Source organism: Paraphaeosphaeria sporulosa, assembly GCF_001642045.1.
Source record: "Paraphaeosphaeria sporulosa strain AP3s5-JAC2a unplaced genomic scaffold CC84scaffold_2, whole genome shotgun sequence".
Lineage (NCBI taxonomy): Eukaryota > Fungi > Ascomycota > Dothideomycetes > Pleosporales > Didymosphaeriaceae > Paraphaeosphaeria > Paraphaeosphaeria sporulosa.
This window is the reverse complement of record NW_017253361.1, coordinates 3198311-3225699: the sequence shown is the minus strand read 5'-3', so window position 1 is coordinate 3225699 and position 27389 is coordinate 3198311. Positions and strand designations below refer to the sequence as shown.

At 53.9% G+C, this 27389-nt stretch overlaps 12 protein-coding genes across 12 annotated transcripts; 5 read left to right on the top strand and 7 right to left on the bottom strand.

The window, feature by feature from the left end:
* Positions 1–2233: 2233 nt before the first annotated feature.
* Positions 2234–3630, bottom strand: CC84DRAFT_1193859 (galactose oxidase; the record flags this gene model as incomplete). The annotated part of the gene is made up of 2 exons (XM_018181328.1): positions 2234–3322; positions 3415–3630. 2 exons carry the CDS (start codon positions 3628–3630, stop codon positions 2426–2428), a joined length of 1113 nt encoding a protein of 370 aa, XP_018040758.1. The 3' UTR covers positions 2234–2425.
* A 660-nt stretch (positions 3631–4290) lies between these two features.
* CC84DRAFT_1213716 (uncharacterized protein) lies at positions 4291–4875 on the bottom strand (the record flags this gene model as incomplete). The annotated part of the gene is made up of 1 exon (XM_018182565.1): positions 4291–4875. One exon carries the CDS (start codon positions 4873–4875, stop codon positions 4291–4293), a length of 585 nt encoding a protein of 194 aa, XP_018040757.1.
* Positions 4876–5085: 210 nt separating this feature from the next.
* CC84DRAFT_483319 (uncharacterized protein) lies at positions 5086–5987 on the top strand. Its single transcript, XM_018186454.1, has one exon. The coding sequence runs from the start codon at positions 5269–5271 to the stop codon at positions 5746–5748; it is 480 nt and encodes a 159-aa protein (XP_018040756.1). The 5' UTR covers positions 5086–5268; the 3' UTR covers positions 5749–5987.
* A 239-nt stretch (positions 5988–6226) lies between these two features.
* Positions 6227–10013, top strand: CC84DRAFT_1237089 (uncharacterized protein; the record flags this gene model as incomplete). The annotated part of the gene is made up of 3 exons (XM_018183890.1): positions 6227–6405; positions 6562–9239; positions 9299–10013. 3 exons carry the CDS (start codon positions 6227–6229, stop codon positions 9763–9765), a joined length of 3324 nt encoding a protein of 1107 aa, XP_018040755.1. The 3' UTR covers positions 9766–10013.
* A 1751-nt stretch (positions 10014–11764) lies between these two features.
* CC84DRAFT_1112634 (mannose-P-dolichol utilization defect 1 protein) lies at positions 11765–13006 on the top strand. The gene is made up of 2 exons (XM_018175323.1): positions 11765–12423; positions 12474–13006. The coding sequence occupies exons 1-2, from the start codon at positions 11821–11823 to the stop codon at positions 12768–12770; spliced, it is 900 nt and encodes a 299-aa protein (XP_018040754.1). The 5' UTR covers positions 11765–11820; the 3' UTR covers positions 12771–13006.
* Positions 12667–15192, bottom strand: CC84DRAFT_1138884 (MFS general substrate transporter). The gene is made up of 3 exons (XM_018176210.1): positions 14367–15192; positions 13231–14304; positions 12667–13172 (listed from the first exon to the last, which is right to left on the bottom strand). The coding sequence occupies exons 1-3, from the start codon at positions 14863–14865 to the stop codon at positions 12991–12993; spliced, it is 1755 nt and encodes a 584-aa protein (XP_018040753.1). The 5' UTR covers positions 14866–15192; the 3' UTR covers positions 12667–12990.
* A 1126-nt stretch (positions 15193–16318) lies between these two features.
* On the top strand, positions 16319–17458 carry CC84DRAFT_1256225 (thioredoxin-like protein). Its single transcript, XM_018184603.1, has 3 exons — positions 16319–16405; positions 16487–16841; positions 16896–17458. The coding sequence occupies exons 2-3, from the start codon at positions 16492–16494 to the stop codon at positions 17233–17235; spliced, it is 690 nt and encodes a 229-aa protein (XP_018040752.1). The 5' UTR covers positions 16319–16405; positions 16487–16491; the 3' UTR covers positions 17236–17458.
* CC84DRAFT_483201 (uncharacterized protein) lies at positions 17060–18202 on the bottom strand. The gene has a single exon (XM_018186453.1). It carries the CDS (start codon positions 17826–17828, stop codon positions 17247–17249), a length of 582 nt encoding a protein of 193 aa, XP_018040751.1. The 5' UTR covers positions 17829–18202; the 3' UTR covers positions 17060–17246.
* A 374-nt stretch (positions 18203–18576) lies between these two features.
* Positions 18577–21892, top strand: CC84DRAFT_1082313 (uncharacterized protein; the record flags this gene model as incomplete). The annotated part of the gene is made up of 3 exons (XM_018173973.1): positions 18577–18733; positions 18816–19302; positions 19348–21892. 3 exons carry the CDS (start codon positions 18577–18579, stop codon positions 21890–21892), a joined length of 3189 nt encoding a protein of 1062 aa, XP_018040750.1.
* Positions 21893–22559: 667 nt separating this feature from the next.
* CC84DRAFT_1172803 (uncharacterized protein) lies at positions 22560–22910 on the bottom strand (the record flags this gene model as incomplete). The annotated part of the gene is made up of 1 exon (XM_018179999.1): positions 22560–22910. The coding sequence occupies one exon, from the start codon at positions 22908–22910 to the stop codon at positions 22560–22562; it is 351 nt and encodes a 116-aa protein (XP_018040749.1).
* A 1450-nt stretch (positions 22911–24360) lies between these two features.
* CC84DRAFT_1202854 (uncharacterized protein) lies at positions 24361–25427 on the bottom strand. The gene is made up of 2 exons (XM_018181795.1): positions 24851–25427; positions 24361–24793 (listed from the first exon to the last, which is right to left on the bottom strand). Exons 1-2 carry the CDS (start codon positions 25334–25336, stop codon positions 24653–24655), a joined length of 627 nt encoding a protein of 208 aa, XP_018040748.1. The 5' UTR covers positions 25337–25427; the 3' UTR covers positions 24361–24652.
* Positions 25428–26800: 1373 nt separating this feature from the next.
* Positions 26801–27361, bottom strand: CC84DRAFT_1084743 (uncharacterized protein; the record flags this gene model as incomplete). The annotated part of the gene is made up of 2 exons (XM_018174066.1): positions 26801–27248; positions 27300–27361. 2 exons carry the CDS (start codon positions 27359–27361, stop codon positions 26801–26803), a joined length of 510 nt encoding a protein of 169 aa, XP_018040747.1.
* Between the last annotated feature and the right edge of the window lie 28 nt (positions 27362–27389).

The following is a 27389-nucleotide window of genomic DNA, read 5'->3' as shown; positions in this document are numbered from 1 at the left end:
CGTTATGCGCTCGAGATCAGTGTTCGGTGTGCTCTTGGGTCGATGGCCATGCCGGCGTTGGCGAAGACGAAGTTTAGCTTGCCGTGGGCTGCGAATATATATGCTTTGAAAGGTAGTAGCGACGGAGCCGTAGTTGGCGAGATCGACTTGTTAGAAAGCTGCCCCCGGTAGACTCTCAGCCGCGGCCCGGCCTTCCGATACGTCTTTGTTGAGGACAAGGACGGTCCAAGTTTTGTGTGTGCTCGGTGCCCTTCCGACGGCAAGGCCAATGCCGCTTGCTCCTCCGTCATATGGCAATGCAGTCGTTCACGGACATACTTGACTGAGTCGTTCAGGATCAAGAATACGCCAAGTTGGGCTGAATTCTGTGCTTTCCCTGGCGCTAAGTTTCACTCTGCAAAACTGCCGCGGTGGAGTGGTCTTAGATGTAGTAGCTCTCCGCGGTCGGCAGCGTATGCAGGGAAGAGAAATGAACTCCGGAGGAATTCACTGATGAAAACGCAAATGCAACTTCAGCTTACCTCTAAGCCAAAGCGAATGCGCGAACGGTGAGACTCATGTATCGTGGGCCATGTGATGGCCGTGGACGATGCAAATCAGCTCATGTAGTTGCGAGTGTGCATCTGGTCATTCTCCGAATCTGGAAGCAAGCTGGTAGGTGCTTGGTAAATATTTGTAGAGCGTCCTACGTCATTGGAGGCCCAGGAGCCTATTGTGCAAAGCCCCGACTGATTGGGTACGCAGATGGTGATTGCATGCAACCGCGCTGGATATTCAGCTGGAGACTGCGCCATTTCATCGCGGATTTGGCGGCGGCCTCGGCAGTTCTGGCCCTTGTGTGTAGACGTTTGTTGTGTAGTCTAGTGTCCGGCACATATGACGTTGTGCCATGGCTCGGGGATTCTGGACGGAAACCTGAACCATGGTGCCGGGCGCTAGTTGCGTAACAGATTCCAGGGTTCGGGAACCCTCTTTCAACGACGTACTCGGCAGCCGTGGGTTTGAGAGAACGCGACACAGCTTGCTGCGAGCCAGTCAGTATGTACAAGCTTCGTGAGTGCAAGGGTGCGCCAACGTCATGTTCGTTCTGCCGCGAAGAGCATGCAACGCAGAGGCAAGAGAAGCACAGAAACAAGGAAAGTCACCATGAATGAAAGAGATGAGTAGCTATAGAAGAAGCGGATATTCTAAAAGTCTTTCATGGCTTCAAAGTGCTTCATGGCTTCAAAGTGTTTCATGGCTTCAAAGTGTTTCCCACTACACCACACCACCAAGACCCATCCAGCTTTGAGACCGTGGTTCATCAAGCCTCAGATTGAGTGAGAACCTTACATACAATCCATTCCACCATGATCTTTGTTCATGTACAGGCATGACCATTCAAAATTAATCCATCACTAGCGATATTGCCATCTCCAGCAGTTTCCTAGCACCGCTCATCCTTGTTCCACCCCTCAAGGCTTCAAGAGGACACCAAACCCCCAGGATGTCAAAGTCGAGCGCAGTTAGGCCAGGCACGAGACCCTCGAATTCCACACAGCCTGCATCTCGGACCAACAATTCCCATTGTCTGGACTGGCATTGAACCTCTTTCGCTCTACAGCTCCTAAGACCATCTACCGAGGACGCCTGATTCCCGCCCCCCTACTAAGCACAAGGCTGTTCAATAAGTACAGTACTAGGGCCAGCTCGGCGGCAACAATCCTTAACCCAAGGCTACCCTGGCAATCACGCTAGATCCCGGACCTGAAGGAAGAAAGGCGACGTGGCGAGGCAAGACAGAGTCTAGAGACGTTCCTCCTCTTAGACCGGAGTGTTGTGTGGAGTGCGGTCTTATGGAGAGAAAGCAGATGAGGGTTGGCGGGGGCAGGTGTGATTTATATACAGTGGGCAGATTAGTAGCGTGTCGCTTAAGATCTTGGCGTGATATGGCGACGAGGTGAAGCAGGTGATAGAAAGATGGGGAGAGGCGGCGAAGGCAAGTGAAGCAGGAGCGTAATGGGCGCTTCATTTGGGCGTTGATCTGGTAGCGCAATCACTCCAACCAAGTCAGATTTGCTAAGCGAGACCCGCGGCCAATGGTACATGGAAAGTCATAGTGTTAGGCGGGAGATTATGAATTACAGGCTCTAGAAGGTCTGAGTGAATTGGGAGACGAAATGCAGTTGCGATATGCCAACTAGAGTTGCACTAGCAAAAGCCTTCTAATAGCCCTCCGCATCAAACAAGAAGAAGCGAATCAGAGTAGAAGAAGATACAATGGGAACATTCACTATTTTGCTATGTCTCTTCACAGAAAGATTCAAGAACCGATGTCAGATCACCAGTACGATCACCAGCGTAAGCAAGCCTGGAGACGTACACTCCAAGCAAGGGTCTTCCTGAACCGCTAATAGGAGAAGATGCTGGCATAGACAAGGATAACTCAAATACTCACCTCGTAAGCATCAAAATGCGCTGTCGCCTGCCCGTAGGACACGACACCATCTCTCTCAATCGGTACCCCATCCTGCTGCAGTCCACCGCCCGGAATGTAAATAAGGCTTCCTACAGCGATTGCAGCCGTACCGTGGCGTGGCACTTGCATATCGGGCAATTTCTTCCACTCTTTTGACTTCAGATCATACATCTCGGCCTGAGGGTAGATACCGTTAGAAGTATCCGGATTACACTCTCCACCAAACGCAACGAACGAACTCCCAACAGCACTGCCTGCGATTCCTCCGCGAGCAGTAGGCATACGCGACGGAGAAGTTTGCCAGCCAGCAGTCTGATTTCGTAGATCGAGCGAGAAGACGGTATCGCGAACGTTGGTACGCTCAAACCAACGCCCTCCAACGACGTAAAGCGTGTCTTCGACCACGGCGCCGGCAGCATGTTGGCGACCTTCCGGCATGTTCGCCGCGACCGAAGGCACGCGCTGCCATTGCAAGGACGTGGTGTTGAACGCCGTGACAGTCGAAGAAGCGTCCTGGACCACGAAATTGAGCACCGTCATGCCGCCAGCTACGTAAATCATGTCGCCATGGACCCCTACGACTGCGCTTCCTCTTTCCGTGCCCGGAGGCATGGAGGCGACTTCGGTCCAGGCGTTGGCGATGAGATCGTAGACGTAGCTTTTTCCGGTCGCGATCCAGTCTGCTTCTGCTGTCGGTGGGCTTTGTGTATCGACGAGGCCGCCGAGGAGATAGATTCGCTCATTTACGACGGCGGCGTTGGGGTGGTTCAGTTTGATTGGGAGTGGAGCTGCGGTACGCCAGGTGTCGGATGGGATGTCGTACAACTCCACGAGGTTCGTGGAAAATACTCTCACTTGGACCGACTGGAAACGGTTAGCACAGATTAATATATATGGTTGCATCGAGTCTTTGGTGTGGAGCTTCAACGTTACGCTAGTTGTAAACTGATACGTACATCATTTCCAATTCGTTCCACGCCCCCTAAAACTGCAATGGTGTTGTTGTTGACGGCGACCGTGGCGTGTTCTTGTCGAGGACTCGGTAGGGAGGTCAGGTTTACCCAACGATTTCCGTCTACCGTGTTCGTTTGGTAGCCCTTCGGCAGTGCTGCTGCCGTGAAGCTTGCCGTGAATAGAAAGGTCGAAATTCCAAGGAATAGCGGTAGTTGCATTTTTCTAGACTGGTTCGAGCCAAAACTAAGGGGATGTACTAGAGGTGTTGCGTGTTGAGTGATTCTTCGACGAAGACCCTGAGATACCTTTAAATATACGTTGCATTGGATGTACGCGGAGCAGTTGACGTCCGTCTACGTATCTGTCTTACATGAGTGTCGCCCATCATACTCAGTGGCCTTAGTTCTCCACCTCTGAACGAATCAGCAACAATTTCTGAAGCCTCAGCCATGTTCCAAGGAGCTACAATGCGCCCGACTGACGACGCGTCTGACATCGTCCACTTGTCGTGCGGGATGATAGTTCGGCCTCACAATGTATGGATGATCCTGGGCACTGACGACCGGGAACAGAAGGATGCGAGCAAGGTTCGAGACAGTTTGCGGATGAAAAGTCCGATGTTGTACGATATTAGTTGGCGTGCACAGTTGCTGGCGTGGTACCGGGTCTGGAATGCCAAGATGATTGGGGGTAAGCAGGAACAACAAGTCCACACGTCCGATGGACATCTCCGACTAACTTTGTACAATAGCAGGCTATACACAGCCTGATAGCCAAGCGCCTTCCTGCATGTCTGCCCACAGAGTATGGATTGACATCCGTAGATGCCAACCCTACGATCCATCTCCTAGGCGCGGGCGCCATGACAACCCAGTGCCTCACGGCCGATAGCCTCCTTGCAACCACAACTTCAAGCCTTGAGCCTGCGCGTTGAAGGACTCCTGCAGCTTCTGCTGGTACAATTTCTGCGTCAGTGGCGCCAAAGTACCGCTGAAAACCTCGCGACTTTCATACAGCACCTGTCCATGCTCGTTCACACTCAAAGCCTGCCAGCGTTCTGCGGCCATGAGCGGGCTAGGATAGTATTCCCAGGCAAGACGCCCTAGTTCCGGCTGCACATGGGTGACGTTTTCATAAGATAATTGCGTGTTAAGTAAATTCTCTTGTGTGTTCTCATTGACAGGAAGAGGAAGCGCTGGGAGCTGGACGCGTAGCAAGAGCTGTGAATTTTCGACAGGGCGTTGGACGAGAAGGGAGCTGTTGCGGGAATCCACGACAACTGAGGAGCGGACGAAGGGGTTCCATTTGGGATAGTCAGGGAAGTTGGTGAGCGCGTCCCAGGCCGCGCTGATGTTTGTATTGTCGATCTCGATGCGCGCACTGACGTTGAACAAGCCTGGCGCGACGTCCGGAAGGTTTGTCGCGCCGGTGACGGCCAGTGGCAGCCAGAAAGCAGAGGCCATGTGAGGGAAGTGTGATACGAGCCTCATGACGCTGTGAAGATAGCAGATATTGGGTGGATGTATCGCGCCGTGCAGGTGAAGGACAGCGGAGGTTCGCCGTGGAAGCAGACGAAAGGCTGGTATACACCGGAAGACGTCAGGTATGTAGCTGATGCTCCGATCAGACGAGATGCAGGACTCAGGGTCTACTAGAAAGAGAACGGAATTTCATGATGCGCAACACGAGACAGCTGCGGAGGTTTAGCCTATTTGATACTGAAATAGGAGAAGCGAGGTGTATGTCAGGTACGCCCAGCGCCTATGGGATCACCAGAATACGAAGTTGACGTGCAACCACGATAGATGGGTAGAGTAGCCAGAGAAGCTCCTGCTGTTGTTCCCGCCCGATAAGAAATGTTGTTGGGAAGGACACGATTGTCGGGGAATGTCCGCATATGCAGCCTTGGGTCGCCGTGTCTCGTTGTCCATGCGCTGTGCACGCAACAGTGTCGGAAATGGCGAGGCCGTAGAAGGTCAATCACGAGGTGCGTAGCGAGTGGCCGACCAAGCGACGACGGCGGCCAGGGGAGGCCCTATGATCTCATTGTTTCCAGAGCGGCCACACGGACAGGTGACCTGGACGTGCAAGTCATGTGCTGGGCTGGACCGGCTGGAATGCTCACGGGTCCGCATCCGGTTCCAGGCGATGCTCGTCGTCATGCTCAGAGCCAACGTAAGCATGTGGTATGGCGGCTTTCAGCCATGAGGCTAGGGCAGACGCGCAGATTGGAGGAGGGCTCTAGCATGGAGCCGGCCGTGGGCGGGGCTGCGGTAGGCGCGTGTCGGCAGCCCGCTGCAGGTGCGCGGTGTGCCCCTCGTCGGGGTACCAGATAGCGGACTGCTTGCCGCATGCCTCTGAGCCTCCGACTCATCCTCTCTCAAGCCCGTCTTGAGAGTCGCGCACCGCTACACACGCTCTTGCTCGATACACACCGCTGCGGCGACCCGACCGCGCCTTCTCCATCCGCCCGCCCGCCTCGCCCCTGCCGTCTGGAGCTCAAGCAGGGTGTTGTAGCGCCCCGCCGCCGCCGCGTCGACCCGCGCGTGAACAGACTCAGGGTCGAAGCTGCCAGATCACGTCTCCCCAGGCAGAACAGCTCGCGACAGGACATCGTGTCCGCAGCTTCTGGTGGCTGACGCGTGATAGCTCAGCCCTGGTGCGGTGCCGTGGTGAATGACGCATCCGCCCTTTGTCTCATCCCAACCACTCATCCGTCTCAGACCTCAACACCACGTCCCGTCCTGCACCAACCCCGCCGCGCCCGCCGCTAGAGCTGTCCGCAGCGACCCCCGAGCCCCGCCAGCCATTTGAATGAGCCCATCGCCCAAACCCGCGCCCGAGCATACGCCGCCTGTGTCCAACCTCACGCATCTGTACAAGCACTCGCGCAACCCGACGGTGGACTCCCGCGGCCGCAACCCCGCCCGAAATGAGCTGGGAAGAGGAGATAGACATGGCGAGAGGGTCACCCGCATATACCCGCGCCAAATGTGAGTGCTTCTGCCTGCATCGTGGTGCCGCCTGGGTGTCTGTTGCGCCGCACGCAGCGACTATCCACGGCCACACCTTTTAGCAGCGCCAAAACCACGCAGTCGGCGTATCCCAGCCGGCCCTCTGCTTGAGCGAACGCTGACTCCTTCACACAGAGCAAACTCGCCGCCTGCCGCGAAGCGCTTTTCTTCCGCGTCGCCAACCGGTCCTTCGTACAATGCAACCACCTCTCCGCTGCTGTCGGCCCTGGGTGCGACCACCAAGTCTGCGGCTCAATACACGAACGAGTGGACCAAGTCCCTACCCTTCTTCGCGAACCAAGCCTCCCCAAGCCACGGCGGTATCCCCATAAACGGCTCGCCGCCCCAGTTCCACAACTCACCCAACGCCCGCGCGGGCGTCTATGGGCAAATTGCCGTTTCTGCTTCGCCTCCTGTCGTGGGTATGAATCCTCGCAGCACCCCGGACCACTATACTAGCTTCGGCGGCCGCCTGCGCGGTTCCCCTCACGAGTCTCCCGCAAGGGACCCAAGAGACCGCAGGGCGTCCATGTTCTCCCATACTGGAGGCCGACCAGCCTCTCAGCAATTCGCCGCAAACCCTCCACTACCACACCAGCCTCAGACTCACTTTTACAATCTGCCCGACTTCAATCTTGGACTCAACAATGCCGCCCCCGACGGTCTTGCTGCAGGTGAAGAGGGATACTACTGTGGTTTCGATACGCTGGGTATGGCGGCAGATGACGCAGCTCGAAACGCCGAGAATGTTCTCTTGGTAGGATATCAGGGCGGTCTTGACATTTTCAGAGTGGAAAAGGGTAAGATGGATGTGTTGGGTCGCTTGGAAGGATTAAGAGGCGGCGTGATAGGGGCCAAAGTCCTACCATGGACCTCTCGAAGAGATCCGCTGTCTGCCGTACGACCTCTGGTAGTTCTCACCATCCATGGGCCTGTCTTAGGTGACAACAGAAGTAGCAGTGGAAGCGATGTACCTTCCGTTGATGACGACGGTTCTTCTGATTCTCCTAGTCGCCCTGGTTCTCCTCACGGTAACGATGCAGCCGCCCGGATCACCAGTTACCAAACAACGGTAGAGGTATTTTCTCTCAAGGAGAAGTGCAAGATTGCCGTGCTCTACCAGAGTCCGTTCATAGCGGTCACATCGCCCGTCGACAGTCCGCTGTTCCAACCACCGCCCCCAATCGGCGACCTTTCAGTCGATGCCAAAGGCAAATTCGTGACCATAGCCTCTGGAGCCAGCGGTGAAGTCTTCATTTTTGCCCCTTATTCGACGCCACGTGAAGACGTCCAAGAGTCCTTCCGGTGCATAGGAAAAGTCTGGACCACTGTACAACCGCGAGAACGTCTAAATCTTTCCAGTGCATCCAGCGCCGCCGATGGTAGCCATGAGGACATCGCCCCGGAGATCTATGGCGTACCTGTCGTTTCCCTATCGGAGCGATGGTTGGTCTTTTCTCCTCCCGCATCAACTGCACACTTCCCCGTCAACGGCATTCCTTCGGTATCAGCCCAATACGAACGTCCTCCGGGGCTGTCACACCATACTGTTCCATCGCAACCCTCCGTGAATTGCGCCGTGGACGCACCCGAAGCCCCCAGCCTCATTAACCGCCTGACAAAGGAAGGTACACAGGTTGCGATTAAAAGTGCAAGATGGGCTTTTGAAAAGGGCACACAAGCGTACAAGAACTACATGAACAAGGGGATCCAACCGAACGGAGCCAATGCACATGGACCCGATCCTTCGCAGCAGTACTTCCCTCCAACTCACGGCCACAACCAAGCTCCAAGACAGGAGGCTACCGTCATTTCGATCCTCGATCTCCAAAGGCTTCACGATGCTGAAGAGACCAAGAGCAAGACGGCATTGAACCCCATCGCTACTTTCCCCGCGACGCTGGGCTGCAGCCTCCTCTCCTTCTCGCCGGGAGGCTTGATGCTGATGACAGTTAACAAGAAAGGGGACGTTTACGAGGTCTGGGACCTGAAGCGCTTGAACTTTCGGCGGGCACGCAAGACCACCAGGGAGCAAGCCACAGGTCAGCATGTACGCCAGGTTGCGCGTTTCAGTCGCATGACTGTTTCCAATGTGGTTGACGTGGTCTGGTCTGCGCCGAGAATCGATAAAGTCGCAGTCATCACTGACAAGGGAACTGTGCACATGTTCCTCATGCCTGCATCGGCGTTCCAATGGCCACCTTCAAGGCGCATTCGCAAACCGACCGACATTGCCATGCCGAAAGCTGAACCCACTGAAGCTGGCCGCGGCAGTACCGTCAATTCAGCCATGCAAGCCTTGAATGGCACAGCCAAACCCTGGCTCGATGCAATCAGACCTGGCAGCAATAGCAATGGTTCCCGCTTCACTTTCAAGGGCTTCGGCATGACACCAGCTGCTGGAGCCAAGTCTGGGAAAGCCGTGGCTGTGGGAGTGGGCAAGCAGATAAACACTATCCGTCATGCCGGCGACAACAAGCTGGCATTGCCAACTTCCCCTAGCGGCGTAAAGACTCACTCTGTGAGATGGCTTACTGGGAAAGGGCGGGGGCACATCGCGCTGGTATCCGGCGGAGTGTTGCAGATCCATCGAGTACAGATGCGGCCTGCAACAGGGAAAGGCAAGTCTGCAAACGAGAATTCGATAACGAAGAAGAAGATATCTGAGTTTGGCCTTCTCCCCATCCGCGATTCAATACTCGCGCCTTCGATCGCTGCTCAGCTGTCTGTCCAGCCAGACGAACCAGAACAGCTTCATGAAGTCCACGGAGAATGGATTCCTCGAGCGCTGCCTGCTCGTAATGGCAGAACTGGTAAGTCGCATCATGTTGTGTGGAAACTTGCGATTGACACTGACTGATATCAGGTTCAGCAACTAAGCAGACAGGAATAACACCCGCACCTCTCAGCTTCTCGGAAATCGAAACGAACCCGCCCTATCAGCCATTTTATACCGATCGTCGGGTCACGCGCTTCGTTTTTGCCCAGCTACCTACTGAGGCCCAAGTGAGCAGTAGCGAGTACCAGACCCCAGAGCTTGTGTCCGAACTACATAACGAGAACGACGAAGCGCCATGGCTCTTCGGTGATGACGTGGAAGCGGTCCGCATCTCCTCTCCTATCACTCAGCATTTTGACTCAGGTGATGAAGACGCGATTGCAGGCGTCGCAGCGCGGATCGAGAACAAGCTCATTCGACGTGATGGAGAGGATGAGATCGAGCAAATCATCGTGACGACTAGGCGTAGGCGCACGAGGCGCGACGGCGCTGAAGACGAGGAGGAAGGTTTCTTTGAAGACGATTGCGAAGTACTTGATTTCGCCGAGGACAGGGTTTGAGCGACGTTACTTGCGCTCGCTTCATGTTTTGTTTCGCATCAGATGTTGAACCCAGGTTTCATCTCGACTTATTACTGGCTTCAGATTGAAGCAATTTATAGATGTGGCGTTGGTGTGTAGCCATGGAACGGTGCATGGGGGTGCTTTGGTTCTCGTTTTGCATGTTAGGGATACCTCATGGACGCTTGTTTAGTGTATATAGCAGTAGCGTAGGATCGATAACACAATGTACATGTTGCATACCCGTCTGTTGATTGCGCGCAAAAGTTGCAGCATAAAAAACTCTTGGTACTGTCAGTCTACGAACTGTCTAGCGTGGGGTAACACAGCGCACCCAAACCTTAGTGTACTGTATACCATTGAATTGTAGTTTCGGCCTGCGCTGTTGGACACAAGCCAGGAGCACTACGGCATTTGACTTCAAATTAGGATAACCGATGGTAATGCATTGTAAGTCGGCGGCATTCATATGACAACATGAGACCTTCTATTTGCCCTTAGGCAAACGAAAACCAGTCTCCGTGGCAACATGCGCCCTTCACTCGAGCTGTCTCTCGGACTGGGTCGATATGGGAACCATATACGTTACATCCAAGTCAATTTCTCGCGTTCCTACAACCCGCCGCACCAACGCTCGCCACTCCATATCGTTGCGATGCCTCCAAGGGCCAAGGTCAACATGGCGGGATATAGACAGCACGTACAGAGTCTACCGCATTTCTTTAATGACTTAGCCTCGGATCTCGACTTCCATCGGACACGAAGTGCAACGGTACCCCTTGTAGAGAAGGCACTGAAGAAGCAAGGGGCTACCTGCAGCCTGGTACTCGATCAATCTGCGAACTGCAGCCTTAAATCCAGGATTATGGGTCCCCAATGCGCTTTCTTCACCCATATGTGGGCAGTAGAAGGGAGTCCTTCAGTTTGTGGCACCAAAGTCTTTTAGAGCGATGCCAACGGCCCATGTCTTCCTGGAAAGTAGGCCGTCATCGACCGCAGGAAACACCACGTCGTATCCCCATCTCTTGCGTTGTCTCAGAAAATGCGGTGTTCCATACCTACCTTGGTCCATAGCGGAACCCGCGCATGATCTCCTAGAATGTAAGCCATTTGCAGGCCACGAGGTGCACTAACAACTCTCCAGTGAGGTTTTTGTCGACCGGTTCGCAGATGTAGATCAGATCCTTTGTCTTTACTTTGATTTGTCTTTACTCTGAGTCGTCTGTCCACTTTCCGGCCCGGGATCTGACAGCGACGTACATAAAGCAGAGAAGCTCATGAGGGTGTTCGCGATCGCGTTGGAGCAGGTACTGAGCCCGTTCGTAAGATTTTTCTGGCCCTTGCAGCTCTTTTGGTGTGTCCTGGGCGCTTCTTCTGGCCTGCAGGGTGATTGTTGCGGAACTCCCTTCCACTGCAGTTCCAACAACTTTCGGAGCTTCGTAGGGTCTTGAAACTCATTGTGATGATTACCAAATAGACTGCGGTACTTGGGATGGCCCTCTGCAGTCTATGTATATTCTTGTGCGAGCAAAGCCGTGTTCTGGCAAGTTGCTCAACATTTTTTGGATTACCTGTAGTAGACTTTTTCTCTACAGGTCATCGACCAGGGTACTTAACATAGGAGGCCCCAACAATGCGCAATGTCTGTCCTCTCTCACAGATCCCATCTATTCTAACATGTTCCTTTTTGCGCAATACACTCCAGCGTTCCAGACAAATATACTCGCTATAGCACTTGAGGTGGACAAGTAACTGGGTTACATGCAGCCTGCATGTCAACTCGAGAGCGCGCCGAATGGCTCCGTACGCCTAATATGGGCGAGTAGGCCTCTCATAAGAACGCTCTCAATACCAGTCAAAGCTGTAGACAATGATAGTGGTGCAAGTTACCCTAGGCTCAATTGCTTGGTGGCGCAGGAATGCATGGGCCAAGACCCTGCCTCCGTTCCCACTCGCCAAGCCTTTGCGTCACTCCGCGACTCGAAATACTTTCCGTCAGCCCACCAGCTGCAACATAGCACTCGACAGCTTCACCCCCGCCGTTCAACCACCACCATGGACGCCCTTCGCTCAGCCTTACAGCCGATTACGCATAATCTCCCCGCTCCGCTCGTGGAGACGGGGCGAAGCCTAATCGGCCCTGTGTGCTACAAGACGCTCGTTGTCGACATCGATCCCTTTGCGTCGCCCGAGTGCCTCAAGCTCGCCATCAGCAAAGGACTCGGCATCGGCATCATCGCCGCCTCGTCCATCGTCAAGGTCCCGCAGCTCCTCAAGATCCTCAACGCGCAGTCCGCCGACGGCATCTCCTTCCTTGCCTACCTGCTCGAGAGCGGCAGCTACCTGATCAGCCTCGCGTACAATGTCCGCCACGGGTTCCCCTTCAGCACCTATGGGGAGACGGCCTTGATCCTCGTACAAAACGTGGTCATCGCGAGCTTGGTCTTGAAGTTTGGAGGGAAGGGCGTGGGCAGCGTCGGCGCATGGGTGGCTGGTCTTGTCGCCGTGGGCGCTGCGCTTGCGAGGCCGGACATTGTCGACGTGAAGACGTTGGGCTACCTGCAAGCTGGTGCTGGTGTGCTTAGCGTAGCCAGCAAGCTGCCCCAGATTTGGACCGTGTATCAGCAGGGCGGCACTGGGCAGCTGAGCGCCTTCGCTGTGGGTTTCTTGAATACCCGTATGTGTGCGTGCACTAACTTTAAAAACAGGTCATCAACTACCTCCTCGGCTCGCTTTCCCGTATCTTCACCACCCTCCAGGAGGTTCCCGATCCGCTCATCCTATACAACTTCATCGCTGGCTTCGTGCTCAACGCCATTCTTGCACTGCAAATGCTTGTATACTGGAACAGCCCCGCCTCCAAGAAGACCGAGAGCAAGAAGCTCAATAAGGGCTTTGTTGCGGCGGGCAAAGGTCCTTCGTCAGACTCTACAGTCAAGGGAGCCCCGAGCTACGCAAAGGCGACTGGAAAAAGCCCCGCGCCTACCACCAGACGCCGCGGCTAGAAGCTGTGCTCTCAGTGTTTGAGGAGACGTTGATAGTTTCGTGAATATCATCATTTTGTTCTTCCACTATTTTTTCTATCCAGCTGTGATAACTCAACAACAGCCAACCTAGCCAAAAAACAAACGCTATGCCTGAAAGATTTTTCCGCACCAATTTCGGATAGGGGTATCATGTATGGGAAGAAGCAATAAGCAACCATAAACGTCGGTCACCAAGGCATTAGTCGTGAGTGTTCATAATCTCGGACGCAAACTTGCTCCTGCGGCGGATCTTTGGGCCGTAGAAAACAAGAACCCACGGCACGATGGTCAGCAGGGTTCCAATGCCGCCGAGTAAGCTCGAGGCTCCTCCGAATGTCAGTCTATTATACATCTGACGCGTCACAAGCGGGAAAATGCCGCCTATTCAGTCGTTAGCTACCCGTCGGAGTGAAAAATATATCAGAAAGGCGTGACATACCGAGTATATTCCTGCAGAAGCTCTGCGCGGCCAGCGCCGAGCTGGCATACCGATGGTAAGTATCCGCTAGGTAGTTGAACGTCGACAGGTAGATGCTGAAAATACCGATGGTCGCAAGAGCAATAGCAATAGTCGGTGCGATCCAGTGAATGCCGGAGAAGCTCGTCCACCCAAACATGAACAGCCCAATCGGCATGCACGCACTCTCGATGCACGCAAAGTACAGCCGGCCCTCGGGCGTGCTCGCCAGCTTCCCGTACTTCTTCGCAACCTTCTCTTGGTAGATCGATATGACGGTTGATAGAATAGCGCCCACGCACATGGCAGCGAAGACGGCGTTGGCCTGTTGCAGCGAGAAGCCGTGGTTGCGCTGGAATACGAGGGGGATCGCGGCCAGCGTGAGGTACAGCACCGCCCAGGAGAAGGCGACCCACAGACTGAAGAAGAAGACGACGGGCTCGGTAAAGAGGAGGTGGAAGGGGCGGAAGAGCGAGGTGCGGATCATGCTCATCAGGCTGGCGCGCAGCTCGTCTTCCTTTACTTTCCAGCGGATACGCTGGGGTATGGCGGGTTTTCCGTCGGTCCGGGGCATGTTGACTGTGTAGTATCCGGCTTCTTCGCGCGCGGCGTACCACTTGTTGAGCGCCTTCGCTTTGCGGCTGAGGAGCACGCTGCCGCGGGTTTCTTCGAAGATGACGCAGATCACGGCCACGGCTGCCCCGTTCATGATGGCCTGCATGTAGAAGATCCACCGCCAGGTCGTGTTCTGCGCAATGAAGCCGCACACGAGAGGGCCCCAGCCGGTTCCAAAAAGGGCGCTTCCCGAGAACAGGGCCATGGGGGTGTTTCGATCTTCGGCGTGGTAGATGTCTGAGACGACGCCGCCAACCATGGTGGAGAAGGTAGATCCGCCTACGCCGGTAAAGAAGCGTACGACGAGCATGCCGGCATAGGATTGTGTAAGGCCTGTGCATAGTTGGCAGATGACGAAGAGTATGCCTGAAGCGATGAAGACGGGACGGCGGCCGTTGATCTCGGAAAACGGTGCGAGGATCATAGGCGCAACTCCGAACCCTTGAGTATGGTGAGTGTGCGTTCCAAACGACAGTTCCATGGAAGTAAAAGGAATGGCTTACCGCAAGTGAAAGTTGTTATCCCAACGAAAGCGGCAACGCTGCTGACGTGCCACTCCTCAGTCATCTGGCCCACACCTGGTGAGTACGATCCAGCCGAGAACGCAGTCAAAGCTGTGATGAAGCAAGAAAAATAGATCGTCATGTTCTTCCGAGTCTCAGGCCAGTCGAACGGGGAATCGAATTTTTTCAAGTTGGGCGCCTCGGGTGCCGGCGGTTGGTCCGCTCTAGTCGGACATACTGATGTTGGTTGAGGTAGTTCGGTCGTGTACGTAAGGTAGTGGTAAACGATCTCCCCAGGACCTTCCTCCTCGCTCTCAGGCACATCTTCGGTGTCGTTCTTCGCATCGAACCTCGTATCAGAACTTCGTGCGGTTGTGGGTTGGGATTCCCGTGCACCATGCGTGTTTATGCCCGGGCTGCTTGCGTTTATTCCCGGAGCTTCACCGCCGGCGTCTGACGGCTCTGGTGACGGAAGTCGCTCAGTTGCTGGATCGGCCATGGCTCGAAGAATGCATCTACATCCTTGAGAAGCAGTGTTCTTCGGGGTAGGAGGTAGTCTCGGGCAGATCGAAGAACAGGATGGGATGCAGGTCAATGGTTATAAACTCAGCCATAATTACAAGACCCACAGGCGGTGGGATTGGAGCTAGTTCCCGGTAGTTTTGCGATTAAGTAGGTAGTGCATCGGCGGCGCAGGCTCTCTTTTGGGATGATTGCCGGGGATTGGGTTGGTGCCATCGGGAATACGACGAAGAAAGCGCACCAGCGCGTGGAGTGCCGGGTATTAGAAGCGGCTGACGCCTGGCGAGGGAAAATTGGAGCTTGGGCAAGAGTCTGGCTTGTTATAGTGCAAAAACTGAATGTATCATTGGCAAGAGGTGGGGTAAATCTCCGCTAAAGCTTTGAGTCCGCGACAATGGTGGGCTTGGAAATGATCCGAACGTAGCATCCATGCTGACGCATTCAAGTTTCGGGATGTTGTCATTCGTTCACATACTCACCTCCTCGATATATTGACTCTACCTTTGTGTGTATGTTGTGGAAGCTACAGTCTCCCTCTCTGCCATTGCTCTGGATACAGAAAGACGCGGCACGCCTGCATAAACATACCTATGGTACTTGGTATGGCAGTTGTTCTGTGTAAAGGTGCAGCGTGCCAGACAGCAGCAAGAATAGGGAGAGATTCGCGGGAGGCTGGCAGCTGGCACCAGCAAATGATGTGATATCTGATCAAGCGGCTTTTCCCGGCCGCCATCATGGGCTTTCCCGTGCACTGCACCTGCAGGGCGTCTCCCACGTGCTTTTAGCTGGCCTCCGCTAGATTTTGAGATAGTGTACGAGTCCAAGACCTGGCTTGGACAGGGATGCTACTGACGCACTAACGGAGACGCGATGTTTGCCCCGGAGGACATGTATTGGCGGTACGAACTTTTCAATGGTAATCCTGAGATGATGGCTACCTGTGGTTGGGCGTATTTGCAAACGGCTTTGTGCTCTGGCCCCACTGCTGCTGGACTGCATCTGGAGAAAGCGGGTGGGGACCCGTAGTATGGATACTGACACAAACAAGCTGCCCGAAGCCGGAGCTCGTAGGCTTTGTGTGAAGAGGAAAAAACATCTGACATTGCATTGCTGTCAGCTGCTAAACCAGAGCACGTCGATGCTGGAGATGAGAAATTGAGGTCGCCGAGCAAGATGCAATATTCCTGGAGGCTTGCGGCACTGCTCGCATTCGCTATGATACACCCGACCGCCCTTAGAAATGGCCAATGATTGGCTTGAAAGGGCGATCGTGGCGTAGGATGGAGGCAGAAAAGGTTTTGTTGCCCACACGAGAGAATTGCGTGCTCAGAGCCAAAGACGCTATGCCACTTCCGAGCTGTGAGCCTCTGTTAGCTGGTATACAAGAAGGGTCTCGATGAGCGCATTCCGCGCTCACAACCAGCTCCCGCCTCTGAATTTCTCCCAACGACTCTACCCACATACAGCAGACAGTAACTGCATCTTCTATACCCCCAAACATCTTCAATTACCCCAAGGTATGCAGGCTAATGCAGCTCCGTTCGCACGCTGCTACCCCGCTATACCCCTCATTGCCGCCCTGGACTGACGCACGGCAGAAATCATGGCCAACGAAGAGCGCCAGCAGCCTCTGCGCCTCGGCTCCATCGCGCCCAACTTCAAGGCTGAGACCACCAAGGGCCCCATCGACTTCCACGAGTTCATTGGCGACAAGTGGGTCGTTCTCTTCTCTCACCCCGAGGATTACACGCCCGTCTGCACCACTGAGCTGGGCGCCTTCGCAAAGCTCGAGCCCGAGTTCACCAAGCGCGGCGTCAAGCTCATCGGTCTTTCGGCCAACACCATCGACAGCCACGATGGCTGGATCAAGGACATCAACGAGATCAGCGGCAGCAACCTGAACTTCCCCATCATTGGCGACAAGGAGCGCAAGGTTGCCTACGCCTATGACATGTAAGCGCGTCCGAGGAATACATTTCCACATACACAGTGCTCACCTGGCTGCAGGCTTGACTACCAGGATACCACCAATGTCGACTCCAAGGGCATTGCCTTCACCATCCGCTCTGTCTTCATCATCGACCCCAAGAAGACCATCCGTCTCATTCTCTCCTACCCCGCCTCGACCGGCCGCAACACGGCTGAGGTGCTCCGCGTTGTTGACTCGCTCCAGACAGGCGACAAGCACCGCATCACGACCCCCATTAACTGGGTACCCGGTGACGACGTCATTGTCCACCCCAGCGTCAACAACGAACAGGCCAAGGAGCTGTTCCCCGACTTCAAGATTGTGAAGCCGTACCTGCGATTCACGCCCTTGCCCAAGGAAAAGACCACTGCTGCGTAAGCTTGCGCAGGTCAAGGGCAGGCATTGCCCGCGTGCTGCGGCGTTTGTATGGGCGTCGCGGAAATTCGATGGCTGGGCTCAACAGCATGACGGGGGTTGGACCTTTGTGCTTCTAGAACATCATGGGATGCTTCGAGGCTTGTCCGTCCCTGCACTGCCACGCGATAAGGCTGAGCGGTCAGAGGTGTGTTGAATGTTCGTAGAATGGATGATACCACCCACTCCACATGCGCTACCTTGCTCGTGATTTCTCGTGGTGACTGTGACGGCATCGGTCGCAACCTTGCGCGTCCGCAGCGAGGAGTAGCGGATTTGTGCCTATATGTAAGGACCTCATTTGCCCGGATCCTTGCCCGCACGATTCCCGCAGGGCCGTGCGTTTCAACATCCCAGGAGCGCGGATGCGCTTGTGGATAACATAACCTCTTCTGCGGGCGACGGAGCTGTGCGACGCTTCTGCATCCTACTACTGCCCTCGTTGGGATTCTGCTTTTTGAATTTTGTTTGTTGTCGTGTCGTCGGTGCCGCGCGTGTCGCGTAGTCCCCCAGTCCCGTCCCTCCTCACCGCATTCCTCCAGGAGCGGAGCGCACATCGACTCCGCCGTGCGTCTCGCGCACCCACGCCCCAGCGCGTCACTCGAGATCTATTCTCGTCGCAGTTGTTGCGGCCTGCCCGAAGACCGCGCCCCTCGCCCTTTGTCTGCGCCTGCGTCCTTGCATTCCTCAGGTTCCAGCAGGTCACCGCCGCCGAGCCCACTAGGCCGCTTCCATTCTTAGCCCACCACGAACCTTTGCGCCCAAACGCACGACTGCTGCCTTTCTCCACACCATCGGCTGCTGCAGTAACGCTCCCAACGCTCTTTGCTCTCATTTCGCATCTCTTCCGTCCGTCTCCGCCCGCTGTGCGTGGCGCACCTAACGTAAGGCTGCGTCTCTCTTTCCATCGCGCGACCCCTCATTCATCCCCCGGGCCTACACCCAAGCACGTGTCACGCCCATCTGCCTTAGCTACCGCCCACCTCAGCCCATCGCGTGTACAGGGCGCGGAATAGAGACTAGCCCAATGATTTTGTCGCCCTTAGAACCGCTTCAGCCGGCCCTGAGTCCTGTCCCACGAGGGTGTGCAGATGCAGTCGCGGTGCCATGTCGGTGTTACAATACACTCGCACCGCATCTGTATCATGTGTATCCCTTCCTAAATTGCACACATGGCTTGGTCGGCTATTCCTGCAATGGCCATCGTCTGCAGCTGGGATGCAAAGTGGTCGTTGAAAACAACGACACGTCCCCTTTCGAGCCTTCCTGATCTCTTTTGGTCTTCACCGAGTTTCATCACTGACAATGCTTCCTCTAGGAGTTGTAGCCTATCCTTCGGTTGGTGCCGGTCCTCTGGGTGACGGGTCGTCGTCTATCTGGAAAAAGCCCAGGGTACTCAAGCTCAAACGCGCCTTGTCGAAGCAGAGAACACCATCTCGCGAGGCTGCAAGTTCCCACATCCGTATTCCTGCCGAGGTACTCCTATCAGAGCCTACATTCCTCCTATGCATGACGCAAACGCTGACCAAGCGGCTTCTAGGTAGCTTCGCCTGGCCTCACTGGATTGATACCCGCCCCTGTTCATGCTGAGCATCCTCCTGCTGTCGTCACCCAGTCTTCCTGTTCGACGAAGCCCAGGCCAAAGCACGTTCCCATTCTTATCCCGCACTATGTTCCGAGCGTAGCACCAGACAGTCCTTGTACATCTTGTGGACTTAGCTCATCCAGAACCTCTACGACAGTATCCAGTGGCCATCCTAGTCTTTCGAGCTTTCCTCTGGCCCGCGGTTCTGTTGGCGATTCTTCTAGCATTAGGTCGCGGCATGTGGAGATCGTGATTCCAGACTGGGCTTTACCTATCCAAAGATTCTCTACATCGCCCATTACCTTTCCCTTTGATTGGGACGTCAAATCACCCGTCTCACCTCCTTGGCTCTTGAGTTCGACCAGGATGATGGCCCGTCAAACGCCGAACACGAGCCGGACAAACACCATCGACTCGCAAACCTCGGCACCGTCGCCATCGCAGTTGTATCCAGATACTTTTCGCGGTGGAGTGAACAACAACTACTCAAGTGTCAACTCTAGCCAAACAAGCCTTCATCGCCAAGATGGTCAAGATGGAGAACGACCGCCTACTTCATCTGCGAGGACGCCAGGCTTAGGTGTTTCACCTGCATTGATGCAGACGGCAGGGCTCGGTACACCCTCTAGCTCAACATCTGGACTTTCCGGCTTGGTCTGTAATGTTCATCGGACGACGGGTCGTGAACCGCACCCCTTGGTCGGCGCAACGACTACCATATTGGGCGACAAACTCTATGTATTTGGGGGCAGGAGGCTGTCTAGAACGCGACCACAACTCACTTCGGATCTTTACGAGCTTGATCTGATTAAGCGACATTGGACGAAGATTGATGCGAAAGGCGATTTACCCCCGCCCAGGTACTTTCACAGTGTATGCGGTTTGGGAGACACAAAGCTCGTCTGTTACGGTGGCATGTCCCCTGCGTCTCAACAGCCGAACCAGTCGGCCGCGGTACCACAGGGTACTCCTTCAGATGCACAGCCAGAGGTCGTGGTCATGTCCGATATACACATCTATGACGTCCCCACCAGAACATGGATGCACATAGCAACACCCGATGCTCCACAGGGCCGATATGCACATTGTGCAACGATTCTACCTTCGGCTGCTGTCTTCTCCTCTACGAACGCCACGTTGACAGCGATAAGGCATAATCCATCCTCGACATTGCCCAATCAAGGATCTATTGGAGTGCAGCTCGACGGGGAGGGTGGGGCTGAAATGGTCGTTGTTGGTGGCCAAGACAGTGCCAATCACTACATCGAGCAAGTGAGCGTCTTCAATCTGCGAAGCCTGAAGTGGACAGCAACCAACCCGTTGGGCAGGAGTTGCGGCGCATATAGAAGTGTCGTAGCTCCCCTTTCAACCATGGATCCAGGTAAGCTGGGAATGGGAACACCCGGTACACGGAGCGACAGCGACAGCCCTGCGGAAGACGCACCATCCAGAAGCGGCGGCGCCTCTTCGATGCTTATCTACTCAAATTACAACTTTCTGGATGTAAAGCTTGAGCTACAGGTCAGACATCCGGATGGGACTTTATCCGAAAAGACAATGCAGGGTGATTTCTCACCGCCCGGCCTACGCTTCCCTAATGGTGGTGTGATTAACAATCATTTTGTCGTAAGCGGCACTTTTTTGACATCTTCGAAACAAGAGTATGCCCTTTGGGCACTCGACCTGCGCACGTTGAGCTGGGGTCGGATCGAGGCCGGAGGCAATATCTTCAGCCAAGGCAGCTGGAACCGGGGAATATTGTGGAATCGCAGAAACACTTTCGTGATTTTGGGCAACCGGAAGCGAAGCCTCGTGGAGGATTATAATCACCGTCGGATCAACTTCTCGAACATATGTGTCGTTGAGTTGGAAGCCTTCGGAGTATACGACAATCCGCGAAAGGTCGCACCCAATTCAGGCTTTACGTCTGTCAGTGGACCTGGGCATGTCGATGGCCTCGATTTCAACGCAGGGGGTCGATTGATGTCGCCTGCAGCAGCTGAGCTAGGCCAATTGGCCCTGGGTATGCGCGAGTTGGCCGACATGGATTTCCTAGCCATACATGGCGAACGTATCCCTGTCAATTCTCACCTGATCGCGCGGCGTTGGGGACCGTATTTTAATCAACTGCTTCGCGAAAGCACAATCCCACCCGAGAATGGGGATACCGCGACGCTCCGGCCCGTTGCTGGCGTGCACCCCTCTCGAAACTCGAGCATAACCATAACACCGTCAATTAAGACCTCTTACTCGGCGGCTACGACGCTCACGAACAACACCATAACCTCTGACACCTCAACTGCCGCAGCCTCCAGCATTGGACCGCCAGACCCCGCTGCTCAGCCTCCGGCATTCAGACCCCGCACGCTGTATCTTCCGCATACGCATCTCACTTTACAGGCCCTAATACACTTTCTCTATACGTCCTCTTTACCTCCAGTGAATACATCCCTTTGCACGCCACAAATACTGTGCTCGCTTCTGCAACTTGCGAGACCTTATCACATCGATGGTCTTCTTGAGGCCATTATCGAACGCTTACACATGATCCTCGACAACCGTAATACAGCTGCCATATTCAACGCTGCTGCCATGGCTGCAGGCGGGGGTTCCGGCGTCAACTTCCTTGGCGTCAACGGCGTCGCTTCGAACGGTACTTCGAACGGAATTCACGACTCCACGGCGACGTCCTCAGCTGCTGCCCAGCGGTCATTAGACCCAGGCCTTCGTGCCCTCCGTATCAACACAGACGTGGTCACAGAACACGACGACGAAGTCAGCTCAGCCGTATCATCTGCAACATCAGCATCGGCAAGCGACGCAGGAGACGGAAGCGGTATCAGTGGCGATCGCGAGGTTTGGAACGGAGAGCTCAGCGCGGTCGTAGGCCTACAAAAACGCGGTCTAAGGGGATTGATGGAAGGTCGGCGAGCAAGAGAAAGAGAAATGGGAAGAGGTAGTAGCAGGAGTAGAGACGAGGGCGGGCCTTCGAATGGGGATGGCGTGGGTCTCGGCTTGATGGCAGGTGGATCATGACAGGAAAACCTCGAACAGCACCGAAGAACTGGCACAAGGAGAAAAACAACAAATGACGAACCGGGGTGGCCTTGGTCTTCGAACTTCACAGCCTCCAGAGCAACGCTACATTGGCAAGCAGATACGTTTGTGATTGACGACCTGTTTATATTTAACTTCAAATTTGGGCTTGGAACAAGATGGTTGGGTGAATGATATCACATGGCATTGTTGGACGAAGGAACTTCGTTTGAGCGTTCTATCTTATACTTCTTTTGTTATCTATCCTTCCTCTACTCTTTGGAATGGTTTCTATTTCATCTCGATATAGGGTGGTGTTTGTTCATCCTAGAAGGTCGGCACGGCGCATGGGCGGTATTGGTTTAGATTTCTTCACCCAAAGGGCCCGACGCATTCAAGCAGCGTATACGACCTCCATACATCTTCTCTTCAGGGTCCAGATGTCCTCAATGCGTCGGCCCTTTCTGTGAAGCTTTCTGCTTCCGCCTGGTGGTGCTTGAACCGCTTTCGGTCCACTTCATCACTTCCGTGGCCTAACAAGCCGGAAGGCTGCAGTGCCATGGATGGAGCCCGCCTCGGCACTGTCCCATGTAGTGATGGCGTGCGATTGTTCAAAGACTTGAACATCGTCGTAAGGGATTGTCTCTCGTCATAATATCTCGGTCTTTCACACGCCCCTCCTCACGCCGCTTTCCGGGTCGAATCTAGCATATGCCGGCGGCGGAGCTCGCAGCTCAGGCTCTGCGTCGTACATTGCAAGCACAGTCTGTTTCTGCAGCTGTGGGTTTCGGTGTTGCGCTTGCGCTTGAGCTTGAGCTTGAGCTTGGGCGTTGCGAGTCTTGTGCTTGCGGTGCCGGACGCAGAGCAGGACGATGACCACTATGACGAGAAAAATGACTAAGGCGACGATGGCACTGATGATGATGCGGTGGGGTTCGCATTCTCGCATGTAGAGATAGTCGGTGCAGTTGTAGCTTGAGTAGCGGCGTGCGAGAGTAGAGAAATTGGTGGGTGGCATTATAAGTAGGATATGCGATATGCTGATACTGGAATGCGTTCTCGGGGCCTTTTGTGTGTTTGCGATCGATATGGTAGTAGACTAGTCGATGTATATTACGATTTAGATTTGTGATAGCGGACGAAGAAGACCTGGAGCGACCCCGGCACTTATTTACTATCCCCAACACCACAGCCCCTCATTCACGCCTAATAACAGCCTCATACCCCCAACTGTGCCCTTAGGATTGTGCTGTGCCGAGTCCCGCGGGCGGCCGTGACCGCTTGCGTTTTTCCTCCTGAGGCACACTGGCCGCGACTCAGCCTCGCCCGCTGTCCGCCTTGCGATAGTCGCTTACCTCACCGCCACATTTTAGGTTTAATTAATGTCCGCAGCCTGCAGCGCCGGCGACATGCCTCCAGATCGCATGTGCCCGTAAAACGTGGCCTCGTACAGTGGGGGCACAGTATATAGTGGTCGTGTGGCCGGTCGTAATGCGGGTTGCGAGCAAGGCGAACTTGAGAATGGAGGTGCTGCGCACAGGGCAGTTCGACCTCGCGCGAAAGCCTCTGCGAGGGTATCGTGCGAATAAAAAGGCGTTTGCAACGTAGGGTATACGCGAACTTGGAATTGTTATACAATGAAGGCAAGTGGTTCACGGTCGCAACAGGCCCCGATATGGGATGCGATCCAGATATGCTAATTTCAAGTGTCATCGCCATGAATGAAATGAATCTCGTAAGCGCTTCTAGCGTCTTGAAGAGGTTTGACCTTGGATTCTGTGTCGATATTGAACGCACATAGCATAGCTATGAAAGCGTGGTTTGGTAACATTTCATGTGCACTCAGGCTCGCCAGGAGTTCTGGCACAAATGTACATGCCAGTGTTGGAGTAGAACGAGCTTGGTTCGAACATCGTACAAAAGGATATACATCATAGGCTGCCGTGATCATGCCCTGCATAAAGGCGCAGACAGCAAGGCAGAAATCGATGGACATCAATATCGGCCACGCCGAGACTTGTCAGGTAGTGACGATAGGCTTCAAAACCTGACTAAAACTTCTAGCTATCGGCAAAGAAACTAGATCGAAAATATTAAGCAGTTGAAGAGGGCACTAGTCGGCCGGTGCCATGACGCCTTGTTGGATGAGACCAGATGTTACTAGTCATATGTATGGCAATCCACGTGCTGTGAAGTAGACGGAAGCGAACAGGTACGTCTCGAGGTTGACAACGAGGCGCATTTGAGGAGGGGAATGTGAAAAGGGGATCGCGTCAGCCGAAGGTGAGCGACATTCCGCACCGCAACACAGCAGGCAATCGCAGGTTCGAACTATTCGTCCACGGTCAATTCAGTGCCTCGTGTCCTTGGTGATAAATCACGCAGGGGCTTAGTGCGAACGTTTTCGCATGTCTGCGACAGACAGTCCGTACACAAACCAAGTATGTGCATTCTGCAAGTACAAAAGCATGATACATCTGACTCCCCATTAACATATGATTGCGAATTCTCTTCTACAAACATGCTAGTGTCCTTCCAAGCCTAACATGCGTACAAGCCCCGCGTCGACAGTCGCAGCTGCCAGAAGCAGCGAGCAACGCTAACACAGGCGGGCGCACTTCTCAGGGGACTGCATTTAATGCTGTATACCCCACAGGCTTCTTGGTCAGGCTTGGAAAAATATGTGTGAGATGTCAGACCAGGCATAGCCAGAGCATGGCAGGTAAATCCCCGCTTCTTGCGTGCGGCAAGGCAGTCCGGTCACCAATCCGCACATCCCAAGGCGTCCAAGATGGTAAAGCCAGCGTCATCACGCCAAAACTGTGCCCTCTGCTCCATCGCAGTCTTCCAGAACAGGCTAGCGCTCGGATGCATCAAAAGCGTTGCAGGAGGCTGGCTTACCTTTGGCTTGGTGGTCAGAAATGCTCAAGAGCAAGCATGTAACGACACGGCACGTACCAACATTGACTTCCAACTTGCATGTTCGTAGAGAATAATCTCCGCCCAGTCATCGTCTAGAAGAGCCTCCTTCTCGTAGCGCATGTGGGCCACCATCTTAACGATTCCATCTTTGCCTCGATGCACGCCTATCGCTCGCGTGTGGAAAGACCCTGCCAGTTGATTCGTAAGGAAAGGATTGAATTTAAGCAATGGCCAGTCGTCAAGTTGTCCATTATGATGTGCAGGCTCAAGGAAGAGTGTGCGGCGAACCGGTTTAGAAGATTCAACCATATAACGAAAGCGCTGACATATGCGCTGGGAGAGTAGAAGATCCCGTGTCGGGAGGTGAAGAAGTACCGCCTCCAGAATCTCGTAGGGAAGCATTAAGAGGGCTGACTGCACAGCATGTACCTGGGTCGGCTCGTTGGTAAAATGGAGTCGAGCTAAGGGTAGGCGCTTTGCCGTTGCCAGAGCATGCGGCGCGGTTTGGCCATTCACTGACATTAAGTAGAGAATGGATTAGCCGCAAACGCGATACGAGGAATGCGTCTAGTTCTTCAATGCTGTTCCAGATGCTTAGAGCAAGATGTGTTCGAGAAGTGGGGTTTGGGAGATGGAAGACAGGTGAAGTGATACGGTATTGAGCCGGCGGCGAAGGCGTGCGCTAGCCCTTTTGAGGTGTAACCTTACCTTACCAGAGTGCTACAAAAGCAAAAACGCTCTGACTGAAACAAAGTGACGGGTATGGTACAAAAATCAAATACTAGATTCATGTCATCCTGTGATTTTTATACTACTAAAACTCCTGATCAATATTTTTGGCTACTTGCGAAAGAACAGCGTCAAGCGTTCGAGGCCACAGTGAAGGTTGTAGAGGGTGTCATCATACAAAGCAAAGAGCAGTGATACATCGTGACACCTTCCCAAGAGAGGTTTCCAGAGTGAACATCAACCCTATGTTACGGACGATCTGAGCGCAATTCCACGCGCTGAGAACACAGTAATGTTGACTCTTCAATCTTTATTCTTCAAAATTTACACATGTGCAATCCGGCCCCCACGAATCTCGAGGTCTTCTAGATATCGGAATTTTTTTACTGCCTTATAGTTCTGCTGCAGAAGTATCTAGGATGTCATACCGAGAAGCCTACTTTCAGTGAATGCAGGCAGTGATCGTTTCCCCGAAAGTCTAAGCTCTTACACGGACATGCCCGGAAGTGTTGTTGTTTTTATTGAAGAAAAGAATCTGCTGACAAGATGCAACGCTTGTGCAAGACCTGAGGTCTACCATCGGGTGTTCTCTTGTGCTGGAAGCCAATGAATGACAGCTATGGGGGTTGGTCGGTTTGTTATTCGATCTTGTAGCTTGTATAGGCATGTGACTCTAAACAATTACCGGTATCGGGGGAAAGCGGGAGTAGCATAATAAGCCCGGGTACCCGCATACACGGGCGGCTGCAACATGGAACAACGTGTGGCACAATCAATACAGTTCGGGGTCTAACCAAGCCTTGTTGAACATCAAAGATGATGTCCGCCTCTTCTCGCTGCCAAGCGCTCGTTAGGTGAGACGAACAGCGCATCAGCTAGCATAATCATACTGAGCCCGATTGTTCAATTCCTATAATGTCGGCAGTAACAGGTCGAGGAAAACAGTATATTCACCACATCCTTCGAACTTGTCCGCTCGATCTCAAACATCGGTCCAAATTTCACCATTATGATGACCATAGTCGCCTATCAGCTCCATCATTCGAACATGTTGCCAATTTCCCATGTCGCGTGTGTCTTAGGGCTAACTCTCCCCACCATGTCGCCAAGTGCTCGTCTCAATCTGGTATGTATGGAAGGATCCTTCTTTCTCTTCCTCGAACAGGACTATACAGCTCTGGACGGCACAAATACTCGCGTATTCGTCCAGGCTCGAAATCGAACGAGGTGATGGATTCTGGGCCAGAGACCGCGCCTCTACCATGGTCGGCCATGATTGGGTGGAAGGCCTGGGGGTTTGAAGTCATCCTCCTCTTTTGGGGTGGCATCTCGGATCACTGGTTTGGCATCATCGATTTGTGGGTATTGGCTGAGTCCCCTTTCTAGCATCTGAAATGTTTCGCTGTAGGCTTTCGATGGCACCGCTTCTGGGTCGACGAAAAGCATCGCCGGATCTATTAGAGGCGCTCTGGGAATCGGGATATTATCATCTGGTGGTTTGACGAAAAAGTCCACATCTTTTATTTGGCTTGGATTCTCCACGCGCAGACTACTCGTGTCGCCAAATCGTTCTGCAAGAATCTTGCGGAGAACTCGTTCTACTTGCTCATCGCTCGGGCCTTGAGAAGCTTGTTGCTGTTCAAGAACGAGTACACGATCGTGTAAAGCTCGGAATGCCGCTTCAGATCGACGTAGGAAGTCCTGGCTGAGAAGGTCAGTACCCATGGGGTGTACTGAATGTCCCAGGAGCACCTACTACCATTGGGCAATTCGCTCAAACGATAGATTGATCTGATTGACTGTGTAATTCCAAGACATTTTAGGAAGGTAATATGGGTAATAGCAG